At 42.0% G+C, this 14,530-nt stretch overlaps 1 protein-coding gene across 1 annotated transcript; it reads left to right on the forward strand.

The window, feature by feature from the left end:
* The first annotated feature begins 2,882 nt into the window (after nucleotides 1-2,882).
* Nucleotides 2,883-10,690, forward strand: LOC132399876 (pancreatic progenitor cell differentiation and proliferation factor-like protein). Its single transcript, XM_059980742.1, has 5 exons — nucleotides 2,883-3,337; nucleotides 3,441-3,539; nucleotides 5,957-6,040; nucleotides 6,129-6,225; nucleotides 9,476-10,690. Exons 2-5 carry the CDS (start codon nucleotides 3,482-3,484, stop codon nucleotides 9,483-9,485), a joined length of 249 nt encoding a protein of 82 aa, XP_059836725.1. The 5' UTR covers nucleotides 2,883-3,337; nucleotides 3,441-3,481; the 3' UTR covers nucleotides 9,486-10,690.
* Nucleotides 10,691-14,530: the final 3,840 nt, after the last annotated feature.

The following is a 14,530-nucleotide window of genomic DNA, read 5'->3' on the forward strand; positions in this document are numbered from 1 at the left end:
CATGTCCAGCTGACTATTGCTGGCCGTTTGCCGCTATACCGAGTCAGGATACGAATCTTGATGTTTTCGTGGCCAGCTGAGAATTGCTGCCTGTTTGCCGTTGCTCTGAGCCAAAGTACGAATTGTCTGTTGTTGTTTGGCTTTGTTATCTCGTGTCCAGCTGAGGATTGCAGGCCGTTTGCCACTACTCCAAGCCGAGATATGAATTGCCTGTCATCGTTTGGTCTTGCCGTTCTGTGTCCATGTCCAAGTCCAAGTCCCGGCTCCGTGTCCCAGTCCAAGTCCCGGCTCCCTGTCCATATCCAAGTCCCGGCTCCATGTCCATGTCCAAATCCCGGCTCCGTGTCCATGTCCAAGTTCCGGCTCCGTGTCCATGTCCCGGCTCCATGTCAAAGTCCATGTCCCGGCTCCATGTCCAAGTCCCGGCACCGTGTCCATGTCCATGTCCCGGCTCCATGTCCAAGTCCCGGCACCATGTCCAAGTCCCGGCACCGTGTCCATGTCCATGTCCCGGCTCCGTGTCCATGTCCATGTCCCGGCTCCCTGTCCATATCCAAGTCCCGGCTCCATGTCCATGTCCAAATCCCGGCTCCATGTCCAAGTCCCGGCACCGTGTCCATGTCCAAGTCCCGGCTCCGTCCATGTCCAAGTCCCGGCACCGTGTCCATGTCCATGTCCCAGCTCCATGTCCAAGTCCCGGCACCGTGTCCATGTCCATGTCCCGGCTCCATGTCCAAGTCCCGGCACCATGTCCATATCCAAGTCCCGGCTCCGTGTCCATGTCCAAGTTCCGGCTCCGTGTCCATGTCCCGGCTCCATGTCAAAGTCCATGTCCCGGCTCCATGTCCAAGTCCCGGCACCGTGTCCATGTCCATGTCCCGGCTCCATGTCCAAGTCCCGGCACCATGTCCATATCCAAGTCCCGGCTCCGTGTCCATGTCCATGTCCCGGCACCATGTCCATGTCCACGTCCCAGCTCCGTGTCCATGTCCATGTCCGTGTCCATGTCCAAGTCCCGGCACCATGTCCATGTCCATGTCCAAGTCCAAGTCCCGGCACCGTGTCCGAGTCCCGGCTCCATGTCCGTGTCCAAGTCCCGGCTCCATGTCCATGTCCAAGTCCCGGCTCCATGTCCATGTCCATGTCCCGGCTCCATGTCCGTGTCCATGTCCCGGCTCCATGTCAAAGTCCAAGTCCCGGCTCCATGTCCATGTCCGAGTCCCGGCTCCATGTCCATGTCCATGTCCCTGCTCCATGTCCATGTCCATGTCCCGGCTCCATGTCCATGTCCAAGTCCCTGCTCCAAGTCCATGTCCCGGCTCCATGTCCATGTCCGAGTCCCGGCTCCATGTCCATGTCCATGTCCCTGCTCCATGTCCATGTCCCGGCTCCATGTCCATGTCCAAGTCCCTGCTCCAAGTCCATGTCCCGGCTCCATGTCCATGTCCGAGTCCCGGCTCCATGTCCATGTCCATGTCCCTGCTCCATGTCCATGTCCCGGCTCCATGTCCATGTCCATGTCCCTGGTCCATGTCCATGTCCATGTCCCTGCTCCATGTCCATGTCCAAGTCCCGGCTCCATGTCCATGTCCATGTCCCGGCTCCATGTCCATGTCCAAGTCCCTGCTCCAAGTCCATGTCCTGGCTCCATGTCCATGTCCGAGTCCCGGCTCCATGTCCATGTCCATGTCCCTGCTCCATGTCCATGTCCATGTCCCGGCTCCATGTCCAAGTCCCGGCTCCATGTCCAAGTCCAAGTCCTGGCTCCATGTCCATGTCCAAGTCCAAGTCCCGGCTCCATGTCCATGTCCAAGTCCCGGCTCCATGTCCATGTCCATGTCCAAGTCCAAGTCCCGGCTCCATGTCCAAGTCCGAGTCCTGGCTCCAAGATCAAGTCCAAGTCCTGGCTCCATGACCAAGTTTCGGGTCCAGGCTCCTCTGGGTTGTTGTTCAACGCTCACGTCCACGTAAGCATCTAATCTGCTCAACTATTAATAAACACACTTCTGTCAATGCTGCCTACGTATTGGTGTCCTGCACTTGGAGTCACCTTCAGTCGCCCGCTGTAACACAAAGCTAGTGTCTAGATTTTTATTGTTGCACCACAATTGGGGTGGAGAGGGTCAGTAGTGTTAAATTCTGTGGTGTCAACCTATCAGAGGATCATTTATACCTGGGACCAGCAGGTAAGTGTCATCAGAAAGAAGGTTCAACAACACCTCAACTTTCTTAGAATTGTGTATAGATTTGGCATGTCACCAAAAGCTTTGACAAACTTCCATAGGTGAACAGTGGAGAGTATCCTAACTGGTTTCCTTACTGCTTGGTATGGAAGCAGCAATGCCCAGGAACAGACAAGGTTACAGAAAGTGTTAAATACAGCCCAATGCATCATAGGTAAAGCCCTCCCTAATACTCCTTTACATGGGGAACTGCAACCAGATTCAACCCTTCAACCCTCAGACTCCTGAACGGCCCAGCTTCATTCTCCACTACCCTGAACTAATATTACATTTACAGCCTAACCTTCTGGAACTTATTACAACTTATATTCTCAGTATTATATGTTTTATTTGCAATTTGACTTCTTCTGCACAATAATTTTCTGTCAGTCTTTGTTTATGTATAGTTTTTCATAAAAGTATCGTGTTTCCCTTATTCCCTTGTAGAAGTTTGAAAGAAAATGAATCTCAGGGTACTATACATATACATACTTTGATAATAAATTTACTTTGCACTCTGAACATTTCAGAGTCATAACTTGCCCTGAAATTAAATTACTCTGCAATCAGCAGTTTTATTACATTTTATGGACGTTAGTGAAGCTTCGTCCAGCTATTGCATCTTGCAATTGCGAGCCCCACCCCCATACTGAAGTAGGATCAGTTGACTTGCAGTAAGGATCACAGTCACGCTGCATTGTCTCTCCAGCTGTGAATGACACAATTTTCGCCGCGTCACCGAACGCGTCTGACTGTATTTCTGACTGCTGTTTCTTGTTCAATGAAGTCCAGTTCCTCTGGCAAGTTACGTGATTTGCGTGTTAAAAGGACTGAGAGGAAGATGACTCGGCTGTTGACGGAACAACCTGTCCGACTGTGTCACTCGTCGTTCCCTTCTATGCTGACTCAGTCCGGGGACGTACTGCACTCTGACTTGGCAGCGGCCCCGCATCCTGCTCTTTCTGGTCTGAACTGGTTGGTTACGTTTGCTGGCTGATTAAAAACACTTTGCAGGATCAACGTGCCACACAGCAACCTCCACACAAGCTCAGTCGCAGCCAACTGCTCGATTCAGTCACAACAGGCCGCTTCCATCCTGACTTTGCCATCTTTTCGTATGTTTCTTAATTTTTCTTTGAATTGTCAACTGAGTCTGTACATTTCAGTAGTTTAAAAAAAAACTTTGTTTAAAAATGCTATTTTATATTTTCTTCTCAGAAGCTCACCCGGAGAATCCTTACCAGTCCTACTCCAGCATCATGGCATCTGTTCCTTCAGCTGGCTGCTTGCTTGCGGCACGGAATCCTTATTCCAGAAGTAAGTTGATTTTTAAGTTATACCGCTCAAACGTTGGGAATCAGCAACGTTTTGCCATACCTGGTTGTCGTTAACTTTTCCATCGATATTCCTATAAACTTGGAACCCCAGGAGACGGCAGATGCTGAAACCCGGAGCAGCAAACGATTTGCTTGAGGAACTCAGTGGGTCGAGTTGTTAACGTATCGGGTCAAAACCTTGCTTCGGGATTCCTCTCACAGATGTTGCTCGAGCCCGCTGAGTTCCTCTAGCAGATTGTTCTGGAAAGCTTGGATGAATTTGCTTCATGGCTGGCTAGCAATTGAGTAGCAGAAAATATTAAGGGCTTCCCGCGCCTTTCATTTCAACCTAGCTAACTAATTTATGTGCAATTCGAAACACTACAAGTATATCGTAGCAATGGAATTTCGATTTAATTTTGACCTCTACATTTTTTGAGAACTTTTAAATTGTAAATCAGTTTATTTTCATCTTTCAGCAAAGTAGCATTGTCTTGCAATAACCTCTGCGTCTTATGACAGTTTACAAAAAATTATGCCTTTTTTGTGAGTGTTGTCTTGTTTGTTGTGTTAATACAGCAACTTATGTATTTTATGAATAATATAAGAAAGTATAGGAAGGTAAAAGCTGTATTTCGTGGTACTAAAATGCAAATAAACAATTGTGGCAAAAAAATTATGCCAAGCTTACAGAAAATCACAAATTATATTGTTCTACCAACGTTTCTCTTGTATATGAGTTACATTATTAATCAAGATTTATAGGCGTAAGATTTGGGTTGCAGAAAATGGTGAAGCTAAAGAGCACAAAGTATCAAATAGTGTCCCTTTTGGTCATAAAGCCTGATTCGAGGTCCAATAAATTAGGGATCTGTTCTCAGCATAACAACAACATGTGCATGTTACTTTTATTTCCCTCTTTTTTATTAAAGTGTCAAAATTCAAAGTTTCTGTCCATGTTAGAGCATTTCCAGCTAGTATTGGTAAAGACTCACCTCAGAGCATTGCCACATCTTGCATCAGAAGTTGTGTAACAGTCATAGTTATACAACACATTCAGTCTAACTGGTCCATGCTGACCAACTAACTGAGCTAGCCCCATTGGCTTGTGTTTGGCCCATATTTCTCTGAAGGTCTTTTTTCCTCCATGTCTTTAAAACATTATAATTGCACTTACCTCTACCACTGATCAGGTAGTTCATTTCAAATACCCACCTCTCCTAGGTGCCAACTATTTCTCTCCAGCTCACTTTTAAATTTATTCAGATACAGTGCAGAACAGGCCCTTTCAGCCCTCTGAGCCACACCACCCAGCATCCCGTGATTTAACCATGTTCCGATCACAGGACTGTTTACTGTTAACAGTATGCCTTTGGACTGTGGGAGGAAATCAGAGTGGCCGGATAAAACCCAAGTCGTTACTGGGAGGACGTACAACTCCCTACAGACCGTAGCGGGCCCTTCACCACAAACCTATACCCTCCAGTTTTAGACTCTTCTACTCTGGGGAAGTATCTGTGACCATTCCCAGTTTTATTATTTCTGCACTTTTTGATAACTTTTAAATTGTAAAATGCCCCTCGTGATTTTGTGTATCTTCTTAAGGTCATCCTTGGCACCCACATGTCAGGGAAAACGGCCCCAACTTATCCAGTCACCCCTTATAACTGCAGTCCAAGTTGCGTCCTCATGAGACCCCACCCCTTTCCAGTTTAATAATATCTTTTCTATAGATAAATGACTAGAACTGCACACCGAACTCCCAAGTGCAGGTTTGCCAGTGCTATAACATGATGCCTCAACATTTGAACCTGACAAATGCCTTCTCCATCAACCTATCGATATGTGACACCACTATTATGAAGTCCCTATCTCTTGTACCCCTCAATTTATCTGCTCTGTGATATTTCAGGCCCAGATATTTATAACTCAATTTGCCAGAATACACTCTTCATTGTTTTAGTTAAGTTTAATTTGCTTTCCTTGGACCAGTCCAATGGTTGATCTACATCGTGAAGTAATCTTAGATATCTTTCAACTATGCCGACTTTCAACTGCAGAAGTAGTAACCATGCCACTTAGATTCTCATTCAAATTTTTATTATGACTATAGACAACAATGGATCCAGCACACCAGAGGGTTTCAATTTGAAAAACAAATCTTTACTACCACCCTCTGATTCCTTCCACGAAGTCAGTTTTGTTTCTGATTGGCTAATACACCCTGGATCCCAGGTAATCTAACTTTTCAGACTGCTGGGTGGCACCTTGATAAATCCATGTGGACAACATCTGCTGGCCTTGCAATACTTGTGTTCACTGCTTGGAAAAAGTCATTAAATCTTTGAGGCATTATTTCCCACCCACAGCCAGGGGAAAGTTCAAGTTCTGCCTTGTAATATTTTTATCTTTTTCCAGACCGACTAAATTCCACAATGGGTGTGTTGCCAAGTGGGCCATGCAGTTTAGAGAATGCCATAGAGCATGACAAAACCCATCAAGGTAACAACAATGGGTGTTAAACACTGAATAGTGACCAGCTCCTTCTCCGGGTATCCAATTTGTAATTTCTTTTTCTTTCTATGTTCAGGATTTCTGCTTGCACTGGAGAAGTGTTGGTGGCTAAAGAACTTTCTGCATGGTGACAACACTCAGCACCCGACGAATGGTGAGCTACCTGCCAGAAGGTAAAAATCTTCATTAATTACATCAGCTGTCTGAGTGAATTTTGTGTTTAATATTATTGAAAAAGCTCAAAACGAAGATTGAGATGTATGAATGGCTATTTGTTGCTATAGTAGGTTATAATTGTAGGAGAAATTAATGGCTGAGATACTCTCCTGTTAAACTTTATAAAATTGATGTAATCAGCAAAGATGGATCGAGAAACATCCCGAACTTTTGGGAAATTTTCAGAAATCCCAGCATTTTATAGTACTCCTCGTGATCACTCTACTAATTATGGGAAAGACGTGAGGAAACAGACTTTTAATAACATAGTACCTTTCCCATCCCTTTCAATGCATACAAAATCTGGCAAATCAGACAGCATCTGAAGCCCACCATTGGTCAGGGTTGACCTTGGATGTTGAGCGCTAGTTCTTTACAAGATACGCAAGCCGGGGCAGGGTAAACTAGCCTTTGCAGCAGACTCCCTGTCTCTGTGCAGCTGATGAATCTAAGTGAATGGCAGAGACCAAAACTTTGGCATCAGCGGCATCGCAGGAGTTGCCAATCAGTGTTGAACTCAATGTAGGACCACCTCAGAGACCCCAGGTTTACTCACAGTCTTCCCCATGAGTGGGTATAACCGCAAAGGCAGTGAAGGTTTCAGAGCTTTCCTATTCCTAGATGAGCTGCCAACCACGGCTGACGAGTCCTATCTGCCCAAAGCAACTGGTTTTAAGGAGCCAGTAACCTGCCTTTGCCCCTTCTCCTGTCAGTAGAAATGGTTCTGCAGGGCTTAGTAGCTAAGCTACATGTGAAGGTCAGGAGCTGGACTTGGCTGTCGAGGCTATTTGAGATAAACGCACCATTGGAAGCACTTAATAGGTCGTGGGATCTTATCCCCCACTACATGCCCTTAAGGAACAGGCAGCATCGATGGAGCAGAGGAAAACAGTTGACGTTTTTGACTGAGACGCTTGATTATGACCAGAAAGGAAGGGGACAAAAGCCATAATAAGAAGCTGGGAGGAGGGAAAGTAGTACACGTTGGCAGGTGATAGGTGAGGACCGGGTGAAGGGGAAGGTTGCTGGGGGAGGGTGATGAAATAAGAAGCTGGGAGGTAAAGGGCTGAATTAAAAGGAGAGGACTAGACCATGGAAGGCAGTAAGGGATGGGCAGAACTAGATGCAAGTAATAGGCAGATGAGGAGAAGAAGAAGGGGAATGGAAAACAAGAGGAGGAGGGAGGGTATAATAATTACCATAAGCTGGAGAAAAAGATGTTTATGCCATCAGATGAGAGGCTACCCAGACCTCGCTCCTCTATCTGATGAGTTTAGCATCATGGCAGTAGAGGAGACCCTCAGCAGATCTTGTCTATCACCAGTCAGCTTGTACTCCTTCCCCCCTACCCCATCCTACCTTCTGCCCCTTCCTTTCCAATCCTGAAAAGGTGTCACAGTACTGTTACAATTCAGAGTTTGGAGTTCAATTCTGGTATTATCATGTCAGGAGTTCGTATATTCTTTCTGTGACTGTGTGGGTCTCCTCCCACAGTGCAATTGTCCTATGATTAGGCTTGTATTAAACAGGTGGGTTGCTGGGCAGTGCAGCTCACTGGGGTGTCCCAACCCTGTATCTCTAACTAAAATAAAATTATTGATGAGTGGTCTCAGCCTGAAACTTCTACTGTTTATTCCCCTCTGTAGATGCTGCCTGACATTGACTTCCCCCTGCATTTTATAGCTGCGGTTTCTGCTGTCGTTAAATTTTGTAAACTAAAGCAAGAAATGCTGTAGCTACTAACACTTTCCCTGATCATATGAAGGTATCAATGTCTCCAATTAACATGAACATACATCCATTGTATTCCCTTACATAGTTCTCATTGTACAAAATCAGAATGGACCCGAATAATTGGTTCCAGTGGTATTACCATATCAGTTAAATTTAAATCTCAGCAGGTTTTATATTCTGAAACCTGATTCTCATTTCATTAATATCTGTTATCTTTAATTTCATAAATTGAGAAAAATGCTTAACATTGTGGCCCCACATGTAGGTGGCCAATAGAATACCAAGTAATGTCCATAAACACAAGAAGTAATGTAGTTACTGGAAATCTTGAACAACACACATAAAATGCAGGAGGAACTCAGCAAATCAGGTGGTAACTATGGAGGGGAATAAACAGATGAAGCTTCAAGATGAGACCCTTCATCAGGACTGGAAAGGAAGGAGATACAAGCCAGAATAAGAAGGTGGAGGGAGGGGAAGGAGTAACAGCATGTAAGTGATGGGTGGAAGAGGTAAAGGGCTCTTGAGAAGGAATTTAATAGGAGAGGCAGGTGTAACCATGGAAGAAAGGTAAGGAGAAAGAGACTCAGAAGGAGGCGATAGGCAGGTAAAGAAATAAAAGAAATCCACAAAAGGTCTGCACATTGTCAATGTGTTTATTCCAGAAGGATACTGATTTTTGAATACCAAGGGTGAAGTGGTATGGGAGTGGTGTGAGAAGTGGTATTGTTGTGGAAGATCAGTCAGGATCTGTTGAATGTGAATTAGACTTAAATTCTGTACTTTTTGCAGAGAATATAAATGTAATCCTCTCCAGCATAACCCTTGTATGCCGTTCTGATGAGGATTTTGTGTAACTACAGAGTATTCTTACTGTAAAGTTCTCTGAAAATGTTACACCTAGTTGTAAGAGCTTTTAGGATGAGTAGTGTGCTAGGACACAATATTGAGCAATAAACAAACATTAATATTTTGGTCAGTATTCCTTAAGGTATATATTTCCAAATATATTGGATTTGAAATAAATATGCTTATTTTTTTGAAATGTGTTTATCTCAGTGTTTGCTAAAGTTTGCCAATTTTACTGTGTAATTTTTCTTTGTGTATTCTTCAATATGATTTAGGTGCTCATGTAGTTTGATGTTGGTGTTGTCATATTTAGGAATCCTTTTAAATTGACACTTGATAACAACCAACATCAGGAAAGTCTTATTGGTGTCATAGAGATTGCTAGATTTTTATTGGAAGCTTTCTTAAGGTTACCAGTGAATGTAGCTAACTGTACAATCAAGCCCAAGTACATAAATACAGAGATGCCAAGAAAATCCACTTCATACAGTTCTTATTCTCTGAATCTTTTATCACTATTGTACTAGAGTGTGCAGCCAGTAGATTAATAGTTCTTGTGGAAATATTTTATTATACTTAATGGGATGATTTAACTTATTAAAACATGTTTTCTCTTTCTGATAGTCATCATTGATCAAAAATGAAAATTGGACACTTCCCTTTGGTGGATTAAGTTTTAGTCTACATTACTTTACGTAGCATGTTGCTCCTGGCTCAGGGAATTAGTTGGAGATGACATTGTTCCAGCTTCAATCTGTCAAGAAGCAAGTATGGTTTCCATCAGCAGCTTGCCATTTAATCATTCTTCAGCTGCTCAAAATGATTGATATGGAGCACCTCGAGACTTGCAAAACATTAAATATTTGGATCTGGGAAGAGCAATGGAAGTTAATTTGGAAAAAGTAATTTGTGGTGTTTTCTGTATTTGTCTCAACACTGGATAATTTTATAGTATGGAAACAAATGTTGACCTGAATAAAACACTAGATAGTGTGTGTATAACTATGTGTTGACAGCACATTGCACATCCCATGCACTGGGTGTTGCAGTTCACATCTTGTATGTTAAATGATGTTCATATATTGAATATTACGTCTACCCTTGAGTTTCCCAGTAAGTGGTATTCCTATCATGTATAAGAAAAGCCTTTAGTTTAGTATGAATAAAAGAGCGTAATTACATTATTTTTATAACATTTGTCACTAATGTGTTACAATTTTTTCTATTAGTTGTAATGTGTAAGATTCTGTATCATATGAGGATTTTTTTATTGGGAGTAATTTCAACCACTAAAAATACTCACAGTCTTGCATTGATGCAATGGTTTTAAAAATTCAGCAGTTAATAGTTACAGCGTGATTTACCTTTTTTATGATTGTACTCCCACTTGTATTTCAGTTGTCCATTGAGAGTAAATTTTCTGTCTTGGAAACAAGAAACTATGATTGTTGAAGTCAATGAAAGAAAAGCCTGTTACTGTTGAATAATGCTTGTTCATGACTTCTGAACCAATCATGTAATCGACCTACACACAAGAGGTTTTGCAGATGCTGTAGATCCAGAGTAACACACACACAGATTGTTGGAGGAACTTGGCAGGCCAGGCAGCATCAATGGAGAGGAATAAATAGTTGACATTTTGGGCTGAAATCAAGATTAGTGAAAGGTCTTGTCCCAAATCATTGACTGTATTCCTCTCCATAGATGCTGCCTAACCTGTTGAGTTCCTTCAACATTTTGTGTGTGCCTTGCTAAGTAATTTACCTCATGGTGGGTTTCTCAACTGAAATAATTGCACAGTGTTTTATGTCTTTTAATAATAAAATGAACTTGTGCAGACCTGTTTTGTTGTCAGAGGTCTTATTTCTACCTGTATGAAGAGAGTTGAAAAGTCCATCAGTACTTGTGCAGTGGCCTCTTTTGATTGTCCTTATCTTGAAGTGTAACTTGTGGTTCTGATCCAAAGTTCTGCTATGTGACCATATGATAGAAACACAGATTTTTGTCTTATCAGATTTACATTTGTTCTTTTCTTGCTTTAGGCTTACTTTTTCCAATTTTCACTCCCCACAACCATACTGTTGTTTGTAAAGTATTAATAAATTGCACAGAGCAAAACTCTAAAACAAAAGAAAAGAATACATTGGAAAAATTCAGCAGGTCAGGGAGTGATTCTGAGGGAAGAGAGGTCAATGATCTTTTAAGTGACTGGAAAGTTAGAAGGTGAGGATATTGTAAGTTGTCAAGGAGGGAAGAGGCAAGGAGAATAGAGAGAAAGTTTGTGATCAGGTGGAGACCAAGGGAAATAGATGGTGATTGTGCTAGCAAGTGAGGGTTGTGAGGGATTTTAATTGTACGTGATCCTGCTTTTCTGGAGGACGTGTAAATAAAGAGATGAATGAAAGCTGTCTGTAAGAATCTGAAACAATAGAGAATGCTGGATGTACCCATGAATCAGACAGTATTTTTGTAGAGAGAATTCAGCTAATATTGAGGTGTTGGTTTCACTGTTGAATGCTGAGGCCTTTAACCTCCCTGGAGGGAAGATGAGTTGTGCTTTGAGTTTAGACAGTGCAAAAAGTCAAAAATCAGGGACTCCTACCCTGGGTTCTGTAGACCCCTAGGTGAATGGTAAGGCTCTATGGTATAACAAAGGTTGGAACCCTTGCTATAGAAAAATAAGTCAGCGTGAGAATGGGATGGAGAATTCATGGATGTTTCAGTATTTACATTTGTGTGATCATATATCTGTGACTAAAGGTTCATTTTGGACCGAAGAATTGAATAGATGAAACAATACTTCTCGATGTACTTTGCTTTGAATGCTAATTCCACTAACATAAGTGGAATGAATTTTGAAAATGATGCCATTATGCTGAAATACTATAAAACACATTAAGAGCTTCCAAGAGTATTAGAGTTTTTTATTTAGTTGTGCGTTATTTGTTGGCTAGTTGCGCACTTCTGGAAGAATAATGATTTGGATTACCTAGCAATCATACTGTTCAAAATACAGAAGTAATCATATATGTAATTCTTCTAATTACAAAAGGCACAAAATTTCTCGGGGAAGTTACTGAAGCAAACCTGATGACCATATACATGGATGTCAGGTAATCGAGAAGATGGAGAGAGAATTAATACTGAGGTTAGGGTGCAAAGGGAGATAACTGATGTAATGTGGTAAATTGGAGTACACAATGTCAAACTAAAGCAATAAAGAGAAAAATGATCATGTCAAATGTTACATTGAGGAAATGAAAATTGTCTGGAATAAAAGATGACAAATATTTAAAAAATGATCAGAAGGGCTAACGAGCCTGTGAAAAGCACAGCTACAGATGGAAAATGTTTGGTATTACAACAGAATCAGAGACAGGTACAGCAGGTACTACAACAGAGGCATAGGTAGTTCCAACATAGACACAGACAATTACAGCACGTTAAAAATGGCCACAACAAGTTACACAGACAGAAAAAATCTTAAAATCATGAATTTCCAGATCTTGTAAAAACAGTATAGGGGAGACTTCCTTTTGAAAGAGTACAAAGGAGATGCAAATCCAAGATGTACTTTGGGCTCAGAACAAGTAGGTTTTCATGATTAGATAAAATTAGCCCAAGGTGGTGGTGAGGCATAGCCACAACCAACTGTGAATATGTCAGAACTTGAGAAGTTTGTTAGGTAATGATTGAATCTCAAAAACTTTGCTCTAACATTATGGTTGAGCAATTAACTAGACTAAGATGAGGTACTGGCTGAAAAACTTCCCAGACCTTATCACTTCTGATTTTAATAGATGCTATTTGCACATGTGGCTTAGATTAGAACAAGTGACTGCTTAAATTTTCTTCATGCCCTTTGTAAATAGAGCATCTTGGTCTGATGGTACAATAAACGTTTTAAAAACACAACATAAGTAAAGACAGATACTGATTATATTGTTTTTTCTCCCTATTCAGATTTTAATGAATACATTTCTGAAAGCAAAACTCTACTTGAATTTATATAGTGCCACTAACATGAGAAAACAATCAAAGGTGTTTGCAGAAATATGATCAAGTCAAACATTACATTCTGCTACAAAATTACTGGGACAGATGATCAACAGCACAATCTTGAATATGGAACATTTAAAAGAGGGAACAATTTGAGAAGCAGAGACTTCAGTAAATATATCCAGTCTAGGGCCCTCAAGAGCTGAGGGTATGTGCTACTGGGAGAATAATTAAGTCCGGGCACGATCAAGTGACCAGAATTGGACAAGAGATCTTGGAGGACTGGACTCTAGGAGGATTTAACAGAAATGTGGAGGAACACACACAAATGCAGGAAGATGCCAGGCGGCATCTATGGAAAAGAAAATACAGCTGATGTTTCAGACCAAGGCAACTTCATCAGAACTGATGAAGGGTCTTAGCCCAAAGTGTTGACTGTTTACTCTTTTCCATAGATGCTACCTGGCCTGCTGAGTTCCTCCAGCATTTTCTGTGTGTTGCTTGGATTTCCAGCATCTGCAGATTTTCTCTTGTTTGAGAAATGGGGAGCGTTGAGACCGTAGTAGCATTTCAAAACACAGGGAATAATTTAAAATCAAAACATTCACCAGGACACTGTGAGATATTAATAAGGAAATGCATTTGAGGTGCAAGTTATGTCATAAACTGAAAATTATGAGGACAGTTTTAGAGAAGGTTGCCAAAAATTTGTTGTCAAGTATAGAGAGAACAAAATTTCTGGTGTGGTATTCAGAAACAATAAAGGCAAGAGTAGATTCAGCAACATCGCTGTGGTGAAGATAGAAAATAAGGTGTATATTGTGATCCACTTGTGCTTAAAAATCACAAGTTAGCATTCTGCTTCCTTGTTAGCGAGACGCCAGGGAAACAAATGGAAACTGGCTGGTGAAAGGAGAGTAAGCTGGATTTTCGGGCCCCAGCTTTACTTTTCACAACACAGATTCAATTAGAAGAGGAAGTGTATTGTACATCCATCTCCATAGAAGAAGCACTTTAGCATTCAGTGAGACTGGGACTGAAATTTACATCAAGCTCAGTTTCCCAGGTTTGTTGATTCCGTAAGTGTTTAACATTTTATTGATTTAGTTTTTGAATATACTGATTGTTCATCTACTGTTAAAATTCCAATAATTGCAAACCATCTGGATACTATTTAAGCTCAACCCTAAGTGATCATTACACTGAAACTAAAACTTGCTTTATGAGGGGTGATTGATACGTTCGTGGCCTAAGATAGAAGGCCTAAGATGACTTATTAACTTCAAACTTCCTGCATTTTCATTCAAGGAGTTGAACTGCATGTGCATGTAACGAGAGCAGTATAACCCATCTCCTTCTACCTTAGGCTACAAACTTATCAATTACCCCACTGTGGACCACCTGGGGGTCTAAGATGCTCTCGTTACATGCACGTGCAGTTCAACTCTTTGACTGATAATGCAGTAAGTTTGAAGTTAATAACTCATGTCCTTCTACCTTAGGCCACAAACTTATCAATCACCCCTGCTGTGGACCACTTCTACAAAGAAGGGATCCATATGCTCCACGTCCGCTGGACTAAGTGTGTAAATGTAGGCGGGGACTATGTTGAAAAGTAAATGTGCTAGGTTTTCTAAAATTGACACTTTCTACCTTAGGCCACAACTTATCATTCACCCC

This window comes from Hypanus sabinus, chromosome 1, assembly GCF_030144855.1.
Source record: "Hypanus sabinus isolate sHypSab1 chromosome 1, sHypSab1.hap1, whole genome shotgun sequence".
NCBI classification, from domain to species: domain Eukaryota; kingdom Metazoa; phylum Chordata; class Chondrichthyes; order Myliobatiformes; family Dasyatidae; genus Hypanus; species Hypanus sabinus.